The following is a 22,105-nucleotide window of genomic DNA, read 5'->3' as shown; positions in this document are numbered from 1 at the left end:
TTTGACTTTCGTTTTGATATCTTCAACTGCTGCACCAGGCTGATCAACAAGGAATTGAATAGTAGCCTTGATCCATTTAACAATTTTGCATATGACCAGAATTTCCTTGGATTCTCTGCAAGGTCTTTTGCTGAGGTGTGACAGTGGTAGTTGTTGTATGCTTCATGTATAGATCTTTTCACAGATGCCTGAATCTCTACTAACCTTGGCTTGTCATCATCTGTGCTTTCTCTTTTGAACCATGAGTGCAACAGCCTCTGCTTCCTCAATATCCTACGAATTCCATTATTAAATCATGGTGGCTCTTTTCCATCCTTTATCGACTTACTGGGCACATAACTCTCTAGACCAAAATTTACAATCTGCTTAAACTTTGCCCATAATTCCTCTGCACCCATCTTACTGGAACTAAGTGATGCCAATTCACTGACTAAGGGAGATACTAAAAACTGCTTATCACTCTATCTAGCAGAAACACTCTCCTAGCCGCGCTGAGTCATTTATAGTCATATAGTCATAGTATCTATAATGACACCATGATCGCTAATCCCTGTTTCTATACCGACATTGTCGATATGGTCCTGTCTATTTGTAATTACGAGGTTTAAGATATTTCTGTTGTATGTGAGTTGCTGAGCTAGCTGTTCAAGACAGTTTTCAGAAAATGTGTTGAAAAGTATTTCACATGACTATCTGTTTGTACTCACCCCCCCCCCCCTCCCCCTCCCCCGCAATGAATCCATAGACATCCATGTCTGTATTCGGTAGGTTAAAATCGCCACCAACTAGTATTGCATGATCTGCTTATTTACATGCTATTGATCCTAGACTTTCTTTGAATGGCTTCAGAACCATCACAACAGAATTGGGTGGCTGGTAAAAACATACAACAATTAAATTGGTTTCACCTACACCTGTTATACATCACCAAAGAACTTCACTGTCACACTCACTAGAGACAATATCTTTGCCAGCTGCAGTGAACACTCCTCCTCCTATAGCCTATTATCTGTCTTTCCCATAAGTGTTGCATGACATGCTAAATATCTCAGAGATTTCCACTTTGGATTTTAGCCAGTTCTCGGTCCTGAGAATAATTTGAGTGTGAGAGCTTCCCTGGAAGTCAGTAAATTAAGGAATTTTATTACAAAAACTTTGACAGTTTACTGGTAAAATTATATCAGCTGAAGTGTTGTCATTCTGAATGCTGTTTGACATTCCTTGTAGCATATTGACTGGATGAGTGTTCATCAGAGCACCTCAAACTCTTCCGTAGCCGAAAAAAACCCTCAGGTGCACTCCACAAGTAGTCTCCTAACTGAGTAGCTGCTCTGTTTGTGTAGTTAACCCCTGACCTATCAAGGGGATGCCTATAAATCCCCACACGTTAACACGTGTCTATAAATCTGCAACCAAGATCATCACAGAGTCAAGGAAACTTTTGGTTGAGATTCTCCACTTGCCACCAGTCTTCAGCACGTCCCACCAGTCACCTGTAAGAACTGAGGATTGCCTTAGAACTCATGCAGCAAGCGTCATTGGTGCTGACATGAGCCACAACATGCAGATGAATGCACCCTGCACACTCCATAGCTGCAGACAGGGTCACCTCCACATCTCAGATGGGGCCTCCCTGGCAGACATACTGAACACACAATGGCTTCCTTTCCAGCCATGAACACTGTCTGCCTAAGGGACCCCATAATGTGCCTAGCATTGAAGCGCCCAATAACTAGTAAATCACTGCCCCATGTACCCAGAAGAAGGAGTGGCCACCTGTCCGCTCACAGGGTGAATTTCCACGAACTGCTGCCTGCTTCTCCTGTGTCAACACACAGTATGCACACATCCTAGCAAGACTGACTGAAAAAGTAAGCTATAAGAGTGAACAGAATTCTGTATATGCATTTTGCTACCTGCTGATGTGTCATGAACAGATGAGGGTACATTCTAGTAAATTAGCATGATAGTCACTACTTGGTGGTGGGGAGTACGCTTGCTGTTCCCTCAGTTACATTAAACAGCAGCTGCTTATCTCCTACTGTTGTTTTAATATTTAATTTCATATATAAATACTTTCAAAGAAAATAGTTACCTTCATCTGCATCATTTTTAGCAGTACTGTTAACCACCTGTAGCAGAAGACTTGCTTTATTAGTGACCCAAGATTTTTCCTATTTTGAGTAGTGCTATACTTTGGCACATTAATTTAAGGTTTCCCTTTCTCAGCTACATACAAAAACTGTGTATTTTGCACATGTATTTATGCATGTAACACTACTTCAGGTTTTTCTTCTGTGTGACACTGCATGTATAAGACATGTCAATTTCCTTAAAATGAATCTTACTTGGCAGCCAGTGTCTACTACATACAATATTCTCACTGCTCCATTCTACTGAATAAATATTTTATACCTTGGATGCCTTTTCCCAAAAGATTATTCCCTTGGACAACAGAGAGTGAAAATATGAAACTTAACAAAGCACTCCTGTTGGATTTTGTTCAACACAATGGAGGGTTCTTCTGAGAGCAAAAAATGTTGAACTGAGCATCTGTCTATGTACTGCCCTTATTTCAACTTGTTGCCCTGTTAGACACCAACAAATGTAGCCCATATTATTGCATGTAGTGTATGACACAAATTCAAAAGCAAGGTTGTCAATGAGGGATAATGCTTAGCACTGAAAGTGTGTTTATTATGGATAGCAGTGTACAGAAAAATCAGATCTGCCTCCTGTATGCGGAGTGCTGCTATTTATACAGACATCAAATAGTCCAGAATATAGAAAAATTACAACCATAAGAAATTTCTAGAAATTTTTAGAAATGCTAAATGGTAAACAACAAATATTTTCTGTTGACTGTATCTGAACTAGAGACCCACAGCCTGTTAGCCATTGACAATAACTCGAACTTCACACTATGTGCAGCACAGCTTGTGGATAGACACCCACAGCATGTTAGCCACTGATGATAACTGTAACTCCATACTGTATACACCACAGCTCATTGCGGTGCTCTTGGTGCTGGAGAAACAATGACCATCTGTTTCACAAGCTACAGCATCCCATGTCTAGGTCTTGTCTGTGGTACTCTGTATGGCAGTGTTGTGGAATCCTCATGTTGTAGTTGTGTTCTTATATCCACTTCATTTTTATGAGCATTGAAGATAGCCCCTACCATCAAAGGTTCAGGATTGTCAAGTGGGTCTTCAGTTTCCTTGAACATTTCATCATCAATCTGCAACTCAGGACTATAGCAGGGCTTTATATAGAGGATATGGATGATGTCTCTGTGTATCTGTCTTGTTAATGAAGGGTAATAATCATCAATTTTGTATGCAATGTTGTGACAAGTGACAAAGGACATTTTATGGGCCAATCTGGTGTTTTAGTAACTTTTACAATAGACTCACATTCCACACAGGTACAAAAATCCATATCAAGTCTCTCAGGTTATATATCACTGGCCAGTACTTGATACCCATCATCATTTTGACCTCATGACTATTGAGGGGAAAGAATGGTGTGTAGCCTGTAATGTCTTGTTTTATTGTTAATATAGGCAGTATTGTACCCCCAACCTCTCTGTTTGACATGAACATATGTATACAAGGTGTTACAAAAATGTATGGACAAACTTTCAGGAAACATTCCTCACACACAAAGAAAGAAAATATGTTATGTGGACATGTGTCTGGAAAAGCTTACTTTCCATGTTAGAGCTAATTTTGTTAGTTCTCTTCAAATCACATTAATCTGGAATGCAAACACAGAGCAACAGAACGTACTAGCATGACTTCAAATACTTTGTTAAAGGAAATGTTCAAAATGTCCTTCGTTAGTGAGGATACATGCATCCACCCTCCGTTACGTGGAATCCCTGATGCGCTGATTCAGCCCTGGAGAATGGCGTATTGTATCGCAGCCGTCCACAATACAAGCATGAAGAGCCTCTACTCTTGGTACTGAGGTTGCATAGACAAGAGCTTTCAAATACCCCCATAAATGAAAGTCAAGAGGGTTGAGGTCAGGAGAGCGTAGAGGTCATGGAATTTGTCCGCCTCTACCAATCCATCGGTCACCGATCAATTGCTTCGAATGTCTTCCTGTTGGGACACCTTCGTTCTGGAAATCTGTCTCAATACAAATGTGCCACACCATGGCTATTGCCTCATGCTATCTATACATAAAATGGGTATCTGCCAACTCCGCATTTGTAAACATTGCACTGACTGCAAAACCATGTTCGTGATGAACACTGACCTGTTGATGCTATGTACTGATGTGCTTGATGCTAGTATTGTAGAGCAAAGTGTCACATGTCAACACAAGCGCCGAAGTCAACATTACCTTCCTTCAATTGGGCCAACTGGTGGTGAATCGAGGAAGTACAGTACATACTGACGAAACTAAAATGAGGTCTAACATGGAAATTAAGCGCTTCCGGACACATGTCCACATAACTTCTTTTCCTTATTTGTGTGTGAGGAATGTTTCCTGAAAGTTTGGCTGTACCTTTTTGTAACACCCTGTAGATCTTATCTCCTAACATGTTATTAAAATGTTATGGCAGGCCATTCATCTTTGGGTGGTAGACAACTGTCATCCTACCTCTGACATTACAATATGAAATTACCTTCGACACTGCTATCGACAGCAAAACTTTTATGCATTCAGAGGCCATCACATGGTCTGCCACCATGCTTCAAATGATATCTTGTACAAGAAATCTTGCAGTTTTTGGAGCTTCATCAGTCACAGCTTTGGTGACAGCATAACTGGTGAGGTAGTCAGTGCAGGCTATTGTACATCGGAATCCATTTGTTGATTTCTTGACCCTCTCAAGAGGTCAATTCCAGTCCAGATGAATGACATTACTGCAGACAGAATAAGTATCAGTGCACTGTAGGTGACTGTGACACGTGCTCCCACTGCTGGCATTTCTTACAGTGGCTTAAATGGTATATAATGGATGACAGAGATCTAGCTAATGATATGTGTATCTGATTCTGTCTACACAAACCCCTAGTGGCCAGATGATGGAGCATCATAGCTGGCTCTAAATGAACTGGGATATCAGGCAACCTTTTCTGCCACATTGGCTAATAGTTCCTCTTTTATAGTGTTCTGTACATTAATTGGAACTGTCCTTTGGCATTTTCCCCTCCTTCAAGTCCCCTAAGGTTTTTAGCAAAACTGGATCTTCTCTCTGTTAATCATCAACATCATGTAATGCAGATAAGACTGACATTTCATCCTCAATGTTATGTTGTGCCAAAGGTATCCATGAAAGGCAGTCGTCCTTGTTTTTGCATCCAATTTCATATACTGCTGTGTTGTCATCACCACTCAACCTGATGGATCCATCAGGCTAGTCAGCCAGCATAGAGAATGGTGGTCAATCACAACAGTGAATAGTTTGCCATTAAATACACCCATAACTTGTTGATTGCCCAAACAACCACAAGGCACTCTTTCTTGCTTGTAGGGTGATTCATCTAGGATTTTCAGAGTACTCTGTAAGCATATGCATTTCGTTTTCAGCACTTGCTCCAGTTTGTACTAGTACTGCCCCTATCCCATAAACACTTACATCAGTTTGCAGTGCTCTCTTGGCAGTCTCATCATACAGTGCTATAAGTGGAGAACATGTTAGTACCTTCTTAGGAACAAGGAAACATCTTTCTTGCACCTCATTCATAAAATTTGGCATCTCTCTGCAAGAGAGGTACCTCATTACATATATCCTCCATAATCACCAGTAGCATGAGAAAATTCCAGGAAAACTCCACACATCATGATTGTGCCAAGGAGACAAAAAATCAGTAATTGTCTTTATTTTATCTGTATTAGGACAGCCTTCACTGCCATTAAATAGATACTGCAATATTTTCATTTTTTGTTGACAAATATGTTATTATTATTATTATTATTATTATTATTATTAAGAGGGCAGCCAGTCTCCTGAACACACTTTACTACAGTAGTCAGGTGACTTAGATGTTCTTAAAAAGTCAATGCCAGCCAGTGCCACTAATGGCCATCCAACATTGTACACAGCTCAATGCACAGTAGTTTACTTGCATCATCAGCAAGCACTATTCTGCAACCTATTCTTTAAAATCACAAGAAGACTATTTAAGTAGGCTAATAGCAAAAGTGGGCCCAATACCAATACTTGTGGGATCCATTGTGAGAATAGTTCCATAATGTGACAAAACCTGTCAATGTGCCTGTCTGCTTTCTGTTATGAAGCTAAGACACCATCCTTACAAGAGCGATTCAATGAATGCCACAACACTTTAATATTTTCCAAGCATAATTTTGTGGGCACGTAGTGAAAGGCCTTGGCAATATCACATAATGTATGATAGGGAAATTTTTCTTGTTTATATCTGCATGGGTTTAATTTGTGAGATCTTGCATGGATTTCCCACAGAGATTACTGTACAAAAACCAAAGTGAGATGCAGTTAAAAATTTCTGCTCAGAAAATGGAGTTGATATTCTGTCATTGATGACTTTCTAGAAAACTTTTGAAGAGACTGGAAAGAATGAAGTGGTTCCATAACTAAAAATGATTTCTCTATCTCCATTTTTAGACATGGGTGTTACTATAGTGTTTTAAGTCTGTCATATGCCCAAAGTAAGTGACTGATTACAAAGATAGCATAAGGGCAATCCTATTAAAATGAAGAACAGATTTTAAGACCCTGCTAGAAACGCCTTGATAGTCAACAAAATTACTACTTTTTAATGATCTGAGGAGTTCTATAATGTCTAAGGAGTTGAATGTTTGAAACCAATGTGTGTTGATGGTGCATGCCATGTCTGCTGAAGTACATGTAATACAATTGTATTTGGTTGTTCATTAGTGAGTACAAAGTTTGCAGTGGTTGTGAGGAATTTATGACTGAATTCTATGGTCAAAGATTTCAATGCATCTTCATTTCTTACAGAGATGTTTTCTGGAGACTTATTGGTATCTTTGCTAATACTGTTGAAAAGCATTTCTACTTTAAAGAAAGTGGACAATTTTACAGTACAGGTGATTTTGGACTTCCAATTCCGAACTAGACTTCTTTGTGACTTTAACATTTATTTATGGCCTTAAGGCTTCTTTGATAGTTTTGGTCTCTGCGTTTGCCCAATACAAATACTCAGGAAGAGTAATTGCTAGTGAACTGCTAGCAAAGGGCATGTACTGAGGTTTGAGAGTACATCTACCACATCATTTCAATTTGTCACATGTAATCACCACAGTATATACTCTACATACAGTAGAAGAATAGCTTATGTGAAGTGTAGTTAACTACCACATATAAAAATCAAAATTAAAAAAGAAAAATGTAGTGAAATGATATTATTTCTGTAGAAATTTCATATAGTTAACTACCACAAATAAAAATAAAAATTAAAAAAGAAAAATGTAGTGAAATAATATTATTTCTGAAGAAATTTCAATACTGTAAGAAGCAATATAAAGTTTTAGCTGCTGCAAAATATTACCTGTTTTCTGGCATTTTAAGAACTTCTGATATTGCTATCTGAGTCTCATCCATCCACTGTGTAGCAGGATAAACATCCATACCATCTTCTATTGGAATGCACACAGCACATTGCGTTTCCATAGTGTAGTGATACTGAGAGCCAATGTCAAAGCTGCCTTGAATGACATGTTTTGTCTTTTTTCTTTCTGAAATAACAATTCTTTATTCAAATAAATACAAAATAAAATGATAGGAACCCACTTTAAAACCATTAAAGTACCCTTCCTCACTCCCTCCTTCCCTTCCTCCTACCCCCCCCCCCCCCCCTCTCTCTCATACAAACACACACACACACACACACACACACACACACACACACACACACACACACACACACACAACATCAATCAAAATTCCTCTTGTGCAGTGATTTATGATGGTTTCTCAGCATGATTGACTGATGGTATGTTTTTGAATTTTCAGTGCAGAGGACTGTTTCATTTAGCAGGTAATATAACTGTCAAATTATTTAGAAACTCTCATGACACTGTCAAAAACTTCACAATCATTTCTTTACATCCATTTCCTTATTGACACAAACCATGATTAAAATTAAAATTATAATGAATACTACATTAAATTCTGCTCACTGTTTTGGAGACTTGTAACCTATTCCTGTGTAGTTAATTCAGAAAAACCTTTGTGTTTGTTATGGATAGGATGTTCTTTGTACTCCCTGAGTTCCTTTACTTCCCTAGGTCCAATCTTCAACTTCAGATTAATAAATGTTGCTTTACAACTAATGAAGTATGAAGCAATATATTGCATGCTTATTTGGTCACATTACATTGCATTGATATTTATAATGATACAATTTTATATTAGAAACAATGCCATTATTATTTTCATGATGCATGTACTGAGCAGCACTGAACATAATTAGTAAATACAGGAAACCTCTTCTAATTCATACAGTTACAAACTTTGAGTGGCAAGACACTTACAAAATGTGGTTTATCACTAGGAGAAAAAGAAATCAATTGTTCATAAGAACATGTAAAAGTATTGCAGCTTAACACAAAGAAAACACTTCTTTTAAATAGAAAAAGAAAATTAATAAAAATGAGAATATGTTATCAGCAATGAAGTATGGTTTTACAAATTTTTGGCGAAAACAGAAAAATCATTACCAAAATGAAGTCACCTTATACATGTTGTATTTGCATATGAGAAAGAAAGTCTAATGGTAATGTGCAGTAGAAACTGTGCAGAAACAACACTAAACAACTTGTACAACTTTTCATCCCTTCCCATGCCATTTGCTGAATATTTAGAGAAACTAATGTTTTTCTCTTTTTATAGATTTCTGTGGATAAATGGATACATGTTGATCCCAATTTGGTCCTAGATTGTTTTGATTAGTTATTCTTCCTTCTTTGGCCAAAGACAATAATTTTTGCATTTTGAAAAATTGTAAGTGGCATCATGGTTCAGAATCCACATTAAGATGTAAACCACTGCCAATTTCACTGTATTTGTCTTATGAGTCCATTAAGAGGATGAAGGCAGGAAATAATGGCTATCCCCCAATAGGAAAATGCACAATAAAGCATTATCATATTGAGACCAATCTAGGGGTTAAGGACAGCAGTACTTTCTGTAAGACTAAAGGTATTTTCTTCCGATTTGCACTTCTAAAATTTTAATGTTGTGTTTTTGCAAAATTGTGGATAAATCAAACACACACAGACCTGGGTGCATACACAAACACAGACTTTCAAATGATGCCGAATGTCTCAAATTGAGACAGTACACACAACTTTGCAGTTTCTTTTACTATGGTATGCTAAAACAATTAGAAGCAGACATTTAAATACAGAATCTGCACATTACAGAATGTTGTTCTGTAAGTACCATTTCTATTTATTTTGATGGAAAATGTGACAGCTGCTATGAGCCAACTCACACATGCACTCAGAGTCAGACTTTCATACATGCCATAATTTTCACAGGCATGACTATTGGTTATGTACTACTTTCATCAATAATGAACAACAACTTGGAAAATTAGAGAATGAGAGAGGGAGGAAGGGAGAAGGAAAGAGAGAGATGGGTCTGCCAAAAGATAAATGCAACTTTTAACTCTTTCAGCAAAATCTTGTTATTTAAACATATTGTCTTTGCAGCCAGTTACATAGAAGTGCAGTGTGAAGAGACAATGACAAAACTATTTTTCAAGAGAAACCTACTTGTATAAAGAGAAATAACTAGGAGCTCAGCATAAATTTACACTCCACAGATTTTAGTAGCTAATAGTGGTGGTAAGTTCCTATGGGACCAAACTGCTGAGGGTATTGGTCCCTAGGCTTACACACTACTTAATCTAACTAAAACTAATTTACACTAAGGACAACACACACACCTATGTCCGAGGGAGGACTTGAATCTCTGATGGGGGGAGCCACATGAACTGTGGCAAAATGCCTCAGGCTGCATGGCTACCTCACGTGGCAGTAGCTAATGTAAACAGTTATAAACTGGACTATACAGATACTAGTGTAGGAATAGCAGTACATTCCACAAATTGATCTGCTCCAAATATATGTTACAAAGAATGCACAGGCACAGAGCATATGTTACATCTAAAAACTTACTATGTATCATTCAATTAACCCTCTATTGGCCACACCTGTGTATAAAGTTCCATTGGAACTACTGACAGCCTTGGGACAGCCAGTCCTGAAAAAACTCTACTATCTGGTGAGCAAGATGTATGAAACAAGCGAAATTCCCTCAGACTTCAAGAAGAATATAATAATTCCAATCCCAAAGAAAGCAGGTGTTGACAATCTGTTTAATAAGCCACAGCTGCAAAATACTAACATGAATTCTTTACAGAAGAATGGAAAAACTAGCAGAAGCCGACCTCGGGGAAGATCAACTTGGATTCCATAGAAATACTGGAACACGTGAGGCAATACTGACCTTACGACTTATCTTAGAAGAACGATTAAGGAAAGGCAAACCTACATCTACATCTACATCCATACTCCGCAAGCCACCTGACGGTGTGTGGCGTTTCTAGCTTTTGTAGACTTAGAGAAACCTTTTGACAATGTTGACTGGAATACTCTCTTTCAAATTCTAAAGGTGTCAGGGGTAAAATACAGGGAGCGAAAGGCTATTTACAATTTGTACAGAAACCAGATGGCAGTTATAAGAGTCGAGGGGCATGAAAGGGAAACAGTGTTTGGGAAGGGAGTAAGACAGGGTTGTAGCCTCTGCCGGATGTTATTCAATCTGTACATTGAGCAAGCAGTAAAGGAAGCAAAAGAAAAATTCGGAGTAGGTATTAAAATCCATGGAGAAGAAATAAAAACTATGAGGTTCGCCGATGACATTGTAATTCTGTCAGAGACAGCAAAGGACTTGGAAGAGCAGTTGATGGGAATGGACAGTGTCTTGAAAGGAGGATATAACATAAACATCAACAAAAGCAAAATGAGGATAATGGAATGTAGTCTAATTAAGTCGGATGATGCTGAGGGAATTAGATTAGGAAATGAGACACTTGAAGTAGTAAAGGAATTTTGCTATTTGGGGAGCAAAATAACTGATGATGGTCGAAGTAGAGAGGATATAAAATGTAGACTGGCAATGACAAGGAAAGTGTTTCTGAAGAAGAGAAATTTGTTAACATCGAGTCTAGATTTAAGTGTCAGGAAGTCATTTCTGAAAGTATTTGTATGGAGTGTAGCCATGTATGGAAGTGAAACATGGACAATAAATAGTTTGTACAAGAAGAGAATAGAAGCTTTCATAATGTTGTGCTACAGAAGAATGCTGAAGATAAGATGGGTAGATCACATAACTAATGAGGAAGTACTGAATAGGACTGGGGAGAAGAGAAGTTTGTGGCACAACTTGACGAGAAGAAGGGATCGGTTGGTAGGACATGTTCTGAGGCATCAAGGGATCACCAATTTAGTATTGGAGGGCAGTGTGGAGGGTAAATCGTAGAGGGAGACCAAGAGATGACTACACTAAGCAGATTCAGAAGGATGTAGGTTGCAGTAGGTACTGGGAGTTGAAGAAGCTTGCACAGGATAGAGTAGCATGGAGAGCTGCATCAAACCAGTCTCAGGACTGAAGACCACAACAACAACAACAACAACATTCTTGTTATCAGAACTGCTGAGGAGAAATTTGGCTGCTATCTTTTTGGCAGAAACCTGAGGTGAGTGGTTGGTGGTCAGTGAACACTGTAAAGGGGCATCCTCCAACACAGAGATAGAGATACTTTATTGCCTCATATATGACACAAAGATTTTGGTTTTATGTGGCCCACCACTGTTTTAGTTCTGACAGCTTCAAGGAGAAGCTACCAAGCACCTTTGACACATTACTGTAGGACAGTACCAATGATGGACTGGCTTGCAGATGCTGTGCCCACCAGGGGAGAAGATAGGAGGCAGTGTGCTAACAGGGAGGCATCAGAAAAAAAAATTTCTGACCTCTGTCGTTTGTGCTGTCCAGGGAACAGGCCTCTTGCCTTTGCTGTGGTTGCTCTGAAGGGTATTATTGAGCAGTGCCTGGACATTAGCCACATTCTTTAGTGGTATCTGTAAAAATTCACTATTGAGAGGAATCTGCAGCATTCTTCAAAAGTTTTGCAGGAATTTAGCGATAGTGTGGGTCTTCTTGTGTGGTGGGTGGGAGCCAGTTGGAGATATCCTAGGCCGCAAGAAGTCAGTCTCTGGGACATCAAAAATCACTTTTTCATGATGGTTATCACTCTGGCGATTTGGAGGTGGGAGAAATCCTCTCAGAGGTAACAAAGGTGCTCTGCTGGGTTGAACAAGTAATTGAGGACACCATCCAAGTATGTAAAGCAGCCCGAGGCACCTAGTAGGATGTCATTGAGGAAATGCTGCCAGGTGTGGGTGGCACTGCAAAGCCTAAATGGCATAAAGACACTTTTGAATACATTGGAAGGCATGATTGTTGTCATCTTTTCCACATCTCCTAGGGCTACCATAATTTGCCTAAAAGCTATTTTTCTGTCTAATTTGCTGAACACAGTTGAAACCAATAGGTTGTCACTGCTTAATAAACATAAACGAGACCTGTAGTGGGCTGTAACATGATTAAATTAAATAAAAATCACATTACAGCCAACTACAGATCATGTTTACATTTATTAAACATCTGGAGGCTGTGGACACCCACAAATACAACATTTTAGGGTTTTCACTGTAGCTGTGTAATAGTAGGGCTGGATAACAGTCAAAAACTCTTCTAGTGTTGAGCATGCAGAAGCTGCTGCATGGGTATCAAGTCTCATTCTTCTGTGAATGAGGTGCAAGGTGGAAGTCCAGGGGCTTTTTGAGAGGTGTAACAACCCAGCAGCAATGGCTGCTTAGACTTCAGCCTATGACTCCAGCATTTGACAGGTGGTAGGTGGCAGGGGTTGCAGAAAACTGGGGACTGGTGTCATTGCATGTGGTGAATTACACTGCGTCATACCTCATGGCAGGCACTGTAAGCGTGGGTGAAGACTGGAAATTTAGAGAGGAAGCTGACAAAGGGACCAGAATAGAATAATTGCCTAATGGCAAAACTAGTGGTGGTGTGGGAATCACAGGTATGGAGTGGAGGGAAGTGCTGTCAACGACACAGTGGTTAGCCACTTCAAGGAGACACCTGTAGTGGGTGAAGGGAGTCTGTAATGTTGGCCAAGGTCAATGGAACAGGTGTCAGAACAATAAGCAGTAACTGGTGAACCATTTGCTGTTGTGTGAAATAGAGGAGAAGTGGAAAATGGCCAGCAGCAAGCAATAACCAGCGGGCGTCTGATCCAGTGTCCAGGAGGTTAGGTGATGAGGAGAGAGGTGTATAATGATAGCACATAAACAGGCACTATGACACTGTGGAACAGCCAGGCTGCTGTAGGAGTTTGGGTTGCATGGGCAGTGTGGGTGATACATGGTAGTGTTGATGCTGAAGAGCTAGTGATACCTGCAGATGCCACTTGCGTCCTTGTCGAACTGTTTGCTACTAGTTGGAGGGTGGGGGGCATGTCTGGACAGGTGAGCATGCTGGAGGCTACAGACATGGTGAAGGGAGGATGCCACGTAATGCCAGGTGAGTACATGCCAGCCATCGACATCACCATGTGTTGTCAGGCACGGTGCGGATTTAAATTGGTGCATGCACACCAGAATGCTAGTGGGTTTGTTCATCTCCACGATCATGCAGTTCATGAGCTGTACCATGTCTGGGGGGCATTAGAGGCAGTAAAGTGTGAGGAAACTGACACTGGATGCAGGTGGGAACAGCTCTGTGGAAGGGGAAGATGGCAGTGAGTTGTGGTGACACAGCATGGGTGTCGAATGATTTAAATACCCTGCACCACAATGATGACTGCCACATTGACATTTATGTAGTTATGGGCAGCCAGTGCTGTATGGACAACTGCAGGCAGGCACCCAAGCCAATCTGCAAGTATCAGATTATCTGGTATTGCCGTAGATTCAGTCAGATTGTGCATATGGTGTAGGAGCTCTCATGGTTGCCTATTGGTGCATTCCTCTGTTGGGAAATAATGACCATGTGCATTGGATTCCTCACAAGGTCAACCAGCCTACCAGTCAGTCTTTGAGTACATTGAATTTTCTTGATTTGAGTAGGATGGTGATGATGTTGTACACTTCTGCAGTGATTGTAGGATTCACCTGTGAGAGCATCACAGCAAACTGTGTAGAGTTGTTAGTCACCAAAGAGCCTGAAAAAATTACTTCTGCAGAGGCAAACACAGCCGGGGTCCTAAGAATTGAAGGCATCACATGGAACACAGTGTGAACAGGCCAGATGGGGGAAGGAATGTGTGGGCAGTGACAATACTGTTTTGTGCAAAGCCCATACTGGCTGTGGAATGCAAAATTGCTGTTAGTTCCGTTATTTTGGAGTGCCATGGGAGGGGGAGTGTTCTGGCTGCAAGCCAGGCTCGAACCCAAAGGAAGAGGTTGGCCAGCTTCAGACTCATTCTCAGTTTGGCCTACTAGGATGCTAAGTTCTTAAGGCATCTGTTGCACAGTTCGAATGAGATCACCATTGTGGAAACGAAAATATGTTCCAGCAACTAATCTGCCTGAAATAAATGTTGCAAGGGAACGGACAGGACAGATTGGCCTAGTGCATATATGACTTGCAAAAAGTTACTACATATCACAGAATAAGGTTATTCATTTAAAAGAAAGAATCTCACTGACAGTGATGTCTTTGATGCTGTCAATAATAATTCACATCTAACTTTGAACAAGTAAATGTTTGTTGCCACAAAGGGAGTGAAATGTAAATTGAAAAACCCATGAGTTCTGAAATCAACAATGGCATTGAACAGTTAAGTCGCAATCTTTAATAATGCTCCAGACTACATGTGTCAGAAAATGGCTTCTTGCAATGTCTATAGTAACTGATCTCTTTGCTTTCAGGATCAATGTAGTTAATCCACCTTAACACACAAAATACTAAAAATTGTTCACAGGAAAATATAGTCCAGTGGATCATGTGTATCAGATCACTCAGTTATTAATTATTTCTAGTCTGTAAACTCTAATATCATCACGGTCCAGTGCATTCTTAGAGGGGTCTACTTAGTACAAGGATGCACATGTGACACAATGTCACCTCTTTGCCAGCTGATACAAGGTTTGGAATGCAATTTGCACCAATGGTTCAGGTCAGTGGACTCCAATAATTGGATGTTCAGTACATGTTATTCCCAGTCCCTGGCAACCTGTCTGTCTCCCCCCCCCCCTTTTTGTGGCAAATGCTGTAATTTCTATCACATGAACAAACTTCTTTATAGTCACTAACAAAATTTGGGAGAGCATGTCCTAGTGTGCATATTGGTAGACATGTCTACAGGATGTGCCACTGATACACAAGGTCTGTGATTCTCTGTATGCTGGTTGTCATATTGTCTACTTGGTGCTAGCCTGACTGTTACAGCAGGCAGATGATATGTATGAAAATGGATTTATCTCTTGCCATAATAGCAACATCTTCTGAATATAAACAAATGAAGCGAAGGAGAGAAGTGTGTAAAGAGATGGGAGAGAAATGTTGCTAGATGTTGTGATGTATTACAGAAGGATGGCATGCAAATGTCATAGATTATTGCAAATCATATAAGGCAATTACTGACTTTGGGTGAAGAAATACTGCATGAAGTAGATGTATAATTCTAAAGGCTGTCACATTGTTATAAGAAAGATGCACATTTAATTAAATACTTACTTTCAGGATCAGTTGGCTTAATTTCACCAATCACCATAACCCTGCTCTTTTCTCCAGATTTTAGTGCATCTCTTAAGTGAAGAATGGGTTTGTTAACAACATCATAATTTATCTTCACCAATTTGGCAGCTTCAACAGCAATATCATGTGATTCTGCCACAATCATTCCTACTGGTTGTCCATTGTACTTTACATTTCCAGAGCAAAATATCTATTAAGACAGAAAAAATATTTAATTAATATGTGACACAGAGAACTACTTGGTTTGTAACAGAAACTACTGCATGCTGCATTTTAATGATTTTTCTTTGGCTTACCTCCTCCTCAGTAAAACTGAAGATAGATTTTGGGTAAAAGTTGTTCTTTCCTGGAATGTCTTTTGCATCATAATATGCCACCACCCCAGGAACAGCCTAGAGCGATTGCAGGAAAATCGTATAAATGATGTAGAATGAAAGCTTCAATTTTTGCATTTATACCTTTTAAGGGTAAAATAAGAAAAAGGCTTAGCATTGTATTGGCAATGAAGTCATTAGTGATAAAGCACAAGTTCAGATATGACTAGGATGAGGAAAGATACTGGCTATGGGGAACCTAATCTTTCCTTAACAAATTTTGGGAAACAATAAAAAATCAAAATCTGCACGAATTAACAGGGAATTTGACCTCACAACAACCAAAAGCAAATTCAGTGTCTTTAGTGCTGTGTCACTATCTCAATTCCACAGAAGTTCTGTACAAATCACAATGCACAGACTTTAAAGTAATGCGGATGTCTATTTAAAATACATGTCACTATTGTACATGACAGATCTAAAGAATGATGTACTTTGTTAGTGTAAATGTGTATCCCATTTAATGAAGTAGTCCAACTTTGCCTTTTTTGCATCCATGAAGATAGAGGACCAGTACAAACCCATCATTACCAGCATTCATTTGTTTATTTTTAAACATTATGTGTACTTTGTGTGTGCTAATCATCTTTATAACAATTTATCCACAAATTTCTGTAAGTCTTCAATGAATGCCAAAAGTCTAACTTTATTTGCCTGCAAAAAACATCTCAGGCTTGCCTACTGACTTAATTGTCACAGACTGTTGCATCGTGGACAGGAAGAAGGTCAAGGTACTAACTGCACTTAACATGACTCAATACCCACATACATAAAATAATGACTATTACAAAATTGTTGGAAGGGTTTATTTGTAAATGCTTTTTACTTTCTGGAGCTCTTTAGTTATGACCTAGAAGTTGAAAGCCAGTTCACAACAAAATATTAAGTAAATATTGTCATACTTTAATACTGTGTGTTCCAGTTTTTAATAGAAAACACTTATATTCTGTAGCATATTTTAACATAAGTAACTATGGTGAAAGAGATTGGGGGACTCCAGACACCAGCAAAACAGACACAGTTTTCGTTTATGAAAGCCATTGAAAAAGATTAATTGAAAGATATAATCTTTTAATGTTCTCTTGACTAGAATCAGTCTGGATGTCAGCTGTTCTATCTTTTTAAATTAATTTTTCCAAAACTTTTTGTACAATTCAGAACACTATTGCTTACCAAGGCATCACTGGGATCTGTATCTTTTATGTGACCATTTGCAATAGATGTAACAGCAAATGCACAGTACAATTCATCTGGTATGGTGAGCACATCATTTACATATTTTGCTTCTCCTGTAATGATAAAAATATCTTTAAATGACATACATATTTTTGTTTATGTCTTTTTTAATCTTACAAAGAAGGGAGTGGCACCTGCCCTACCCCCTCCCTTCCAACATGAAATACGTCTTTGGGATGTATTCCTACAACTTAGTTCTTAGTGATAACATCAAATTTACATCTTCTTATCGTGTTTTGCCCTGCTAGTTGTCTAGCTCTAATGGATCTCTTTCTTCAGTAGTCTGGAGGCATTGCACTACTGTCTGATGTATTACCAGAAATGGCACTGATATTCTCAATTATATAGTTTGGGTGAAACTGTTAAACATTACAGACACCCTCATCATTTATAACATATTCTTCATTAACTTTGTACCAAGGATAGCACAAATCACTGGTTAAACGTGACATAAAATACAAGGTTACATGGTATTACATCTTCCAAGTTGACTGTACTAGTTCTGACATTCGTGTGTCATTACTAACCTCTGTGAGACCAATTTGTAATACATACTTGTACTGTCAAAATGGAACTAGTCTTGTTTGACTAGCAATATGCTTTTGTCTATTAATTACAAGATACTGGAGACATAAGAACTAGTACTACCATCCTTCAGCATGCCATAATTTTTCTGTTTTGTTTGACTGGTTGTCCTTAACCCCACTATGTCACTTCTACTGATGTTAACTCTGCAAAGTGTAACTCTCAATTGTCTGGATACTTTATCTGTTACCTCACAGTGGCTGCAGTTTTAGTCTTGTTCCATAACTATATAATAAAGTTCATAGCTATCATATTGCCAGCAGCATGTCACAGTGTATCTGAAGTGGGCATGTCATCCATTCACTGTATTTTATGGAATCCATCTCTTGAGATTTCGTGCAAGAAGACAAGATTTTTATTAATAAAATGAATCAGCTGTTAAAAGGGTATTAATAATTAATCATAAGTAGACAGCTAGAAAATATTTGTTTACATTTAGACTTAATTGTTAGACTTAATTGGAATTAGTAAAGTAATACTTTCAGAACCAATTGATTAGCCACATCTTAGTGACAACGCTTTGTGTAATCTTTTTACAAAATGTAGCTCTGCAATTTATGTCTGCCATTGCTCTAAAGAGAATCTGCCAGAGTAAACCTAATACATCAGTATTTGGTTGTTTATTGGCATGTGTATGAAAAGACCAGTAAGGAATAACTTGAAAAATATAGACCAGTATCAATATACCCTCATGTAGAAACATATTTTAAAATTTGATCCCATCTTAGCTTGATGCCTTCTTGATGAGATACATACTTCATGAGACACAACTACACCATAGCTCTACAAAAGAGCTAAACATTATGACCATAGCAGTTACACATTTCTTTCATGTTCCTGCTGGGCCAGAAGGTGCAGACCTCTGTTATATATTTTAGATCTGACAAAAGCTGTCAGATAGGTAAACCTTATAGCTTCCACGGTAAAGTGTGCAGATTAAACTTCAGCTTTATTCTGTGCCAGAAAGTATAAGGAGTTGGATTCTTTTCTGACTAATAGGTCATGGAAATGACTAAATACTCCAGTGATAAGGACCGAAAATGAAAAGTTAAAAGACACAATGAACACAATGCATTTTCTTCTTCTTCTACCTATTCATTTGAGATATTGGTGACTATCATGTTATAACTTTCACCCATGTGTGACATCCATGTTCTTAAATTTCCAGTCCAAGATGTTTTTTTCATTCCTTGCCCTTTTACCAGAGTTTTTCCTCGAAGAGTTCTGTTTTCAAATAACCGAGATATTGCAGCTTCCTCCATTTCACTGTCTTTAGGACTTCTTTCTCTTTCTTCATTTTGAGGATAATGCCATTAATAAAACTTCACAGTAGCTCTCCTGCTTAATCTAACTTCAATTAACATACACTAAGGATAACACACACACCCATGCCCGAAAGAGGACTCAAACCTCTGATGGAGAAAGCCCCAAGGACCGTGACAAGGTGCCTCAGACAGCTTGGCTACCGCATGCAGCCCCTACTATGAGATTATGAAGAATAAAGATCCCTCATGTTCTTAGGTGAGAAAGGAGCATTACACAACCAAGATTTTGAGAGAATGTCACAATATGCAATATGTGTAAAATTGAAAAGTAACCAGATCGACAATAAACAAAAATGAAATTTAGGGTATGAACAAGTTGCTGAATAAGGTATTCCATTTTCTTACAGCTGGATATGATTCTACCATTACACATATAGGAATTTTAATCCTTTTTACACATTCACTAATGTCATGTGTCACTTTTATGAAATGAACCAATTAAAGTAGTGATGTGCTCAACTTCCAAATATATGCATTTTATGCAAGTATCACTTTGGAAATTCATCTGTCACCAGATACAGGATCCGGTGATATCATAAGCACTAAAAGAAACATAATTTTGTTAAATTTCAATGCTAATGAACATAATTATAAAAAAGTGATTCCTAGTTTGATTCTGTTGCCTTCTTTAGACTTCAAAACTAGTCTTTTTAATATCACATTTTATGTCTCATTTCTGTCTCATTTCATATCCAACTCCCTCTTCTATTCATCATCTTCTATAGGTCTTTTACATTCTACTTTATTTCATTGTCTATGTAAATGCTTCTGACTCCTTTCTCTAGATTTTATTATGTTTTATTTCCATTTTCTCCCTTATCATATTCTACATTGGTTTTTTTTTTTTTTTTTTTTTTTTTTTTCATGTAACATGCACACCATGAATTCCTTCCAGATTTAGCTGCCATATTTTATTTATAAACTGCTGGAATCCAGTTATTAGTACTTAGATTTTGAATCTTAGTAGCCACATTTCACTCTTACATCTAACTCCTTTGCTCATTTTACATCTCTCTTCATCCATTATTTATGGAAACATTTGCTTTCCATTAGCTGCACTATCCTATTTTACTTTTTTCTGTCTGTCTGCATCTTCCAAACAAGAAACAGAAAGTAAAGTAAAAAGTCCAGTGGACCAGTGTCTATTTCTCATTATTATTTCATTTGTGTGTCTGCCAGTATTTTCCCAGTAGGTGTGTTGTTGCCACATATCATCAATCACAATTAATGAGAACTTAGTGAGTGTTTTTAAAAAATATTTAGCATTGCAATATTAGGACTTGCAGAGAGCTTCAAAAATATCAACTGAATTTTTCAGAAACATCAGTTATGTTATACTATTATTGTATAATATTACTATTGAATGTTCCCCTCTGGTCCAATGTGTGATCAGAAACAGTCTATTCTAATATCATATTATTTTATCTTGATGTTTCCTACATTTAAATAAGTGATACAGCCCATTAAAGTTTCAATGTTCTTTCTTTTTCCCCTCAAAACACTCATCACATTGCTCTTGTTTATTTTGATACAGGCTGTGAAACATTTTCAAATACATCTAAGCACTTACCAGAACATTGAGACAGAGCTTCAAGTTTTGATACCGGTTTTCCTAATGGCCACAATTCCTTCTTTGTGTCATATTCCTGTTTTCCAGAAGAAAGTGGCCTCTTTAGCATTTCACCCCCACTTCTCAGGTTTGGTTTCAAGCTCTCAGGGGACATGCTCAGCACAAACTGGAGTGATTATAATAGACTGTGGTTAGTGACTAAATGATTGCTCATGTCAGTACATAGGAAACATAACCATATTCTACAAAAACTGCACCTGAATGAGTACAACAGAAGTAGGAACAGATGCAACCCATGAACTTCAATTTATATTAAAAGAAATTAAGTGCCTGAAATTAAATTAATATTAAGAAATTTGAAGACAGTACAAACTGATTAGAAGGGATGTGATAACCAGCTGGGAAATAACTTTTTCATTGAGTATATTAATCTAAAATAACTCTTTAATATTTCTTGGGATAATATAAATCTAAACTCATTAAAAAAACAAATAGCATAGACTACTTTATATAGGAGTGTCACATAAAGATAAGTTAATCACTTATCAAGCTGACTGCTGAGAGAAACATGGACAAAGAGCAATTAAACTCTAATTTTGACACAAGGAGGTCATCAGTAATAGAAAGTAAAGATATGGAAGAAAAGTAACTACTCAGCAGTTACATAAAATAAGCCATGGAGGACCTCAATTCACAGAAGACATCACATAGCACAATAAAATGGAAAGTATCAATAAAATCAACAAAAGGTAAACATGAAAACCAGATACTAGAGAGAGAAGAGAAAGCAGCTGCCATGAGATAAAGATTGGAGCAGAAATACTGGATGTTGAATGATATAGAGAGGCAAAGTGGACTGCTATGGACAAAAATGAAAGAAGAATCAACTAATGGAAAAGCAGCCAAATGAAAGAAAACATATTAGGGAAAGTCCTGGAGATCTAAAACCAAATGAACAAATGTGACAAAGTAGAAAGATAATTATATAAAAAAGAAGTAGCATAAAGTGTCATCATGGCAGTAGTGATAGGGAGCCAGAGAAGATGCTGAAGAAGACTGGTGAGAACATAAGTGACAGAGTTGGATTAAAGCTAACAGAATCAAATATATGGCATTGAGTACATTCACAGTTGACAAATTCTAAAGTACTAACTGTGCTTGAAGATAGCATAGACACATTTTATATTTTTCAGATTGCCTG

The 22,105-nt window shown here is 38.1% G+C and overlaps 1 protein-coding gene across 2 annotated transcripts in view; it reads right to left on the bottom strand.

The window, feature by feature from the left end:
• Positions 1-22,105, bottom strand: part of LOC126284100 (uncharacterized) — a 305,109-nt gene that overhangs the window by 128,306 nt on the left and 154,698 nt on the right. For both annotated transcript variants that reach the window (XM_049982752.1, XM_049982753.1), the window contains exons 12-16: positions 20,905-21,070; positions 17,362-17,477; positions 16,111-16,206; positions 15,794-16,004; positions 7,512-7,698 (exon numbers count right to left, since the gene is read on the bottom strand). In XM_049982752.1, the coding sequence (XP_049838709.1) occupies positions 7,512-7,698; positions 15,794-16,004; positions 16,111-16,206; positions 17,362-17,477; positions 20,905-21,070 (776 nt within the window). The remainder of the gene's footprint in view (positions 1-7,511; positions 7,699-15,793; positions 16,005-16,110; positions 16,207-17,361; positions 17,478-20,904; positions 21,071-22,105) is intronic.

The sequence above is a fragment of the Schistocerca gregaria genome, chromosome 8, assembly GCF_023897955.1.
Source record: "Schistocerca gregaria isolate iqSchGreg1 chromosome 8, iqSchGreg1.2, whole genome shotgun sequence".
Lineage (NCBI taxonomy): Eukaryota > Metazoa > Arthropoda > Insecta > Orthoptera > Acrididae > Schistocerca > Schistocerca gregaria.
The sequence above is the reverse complement of the archived record's forward strand: the minus strand, read 5'-3'. Positions and strand labels throughout refer to the sequence as shown.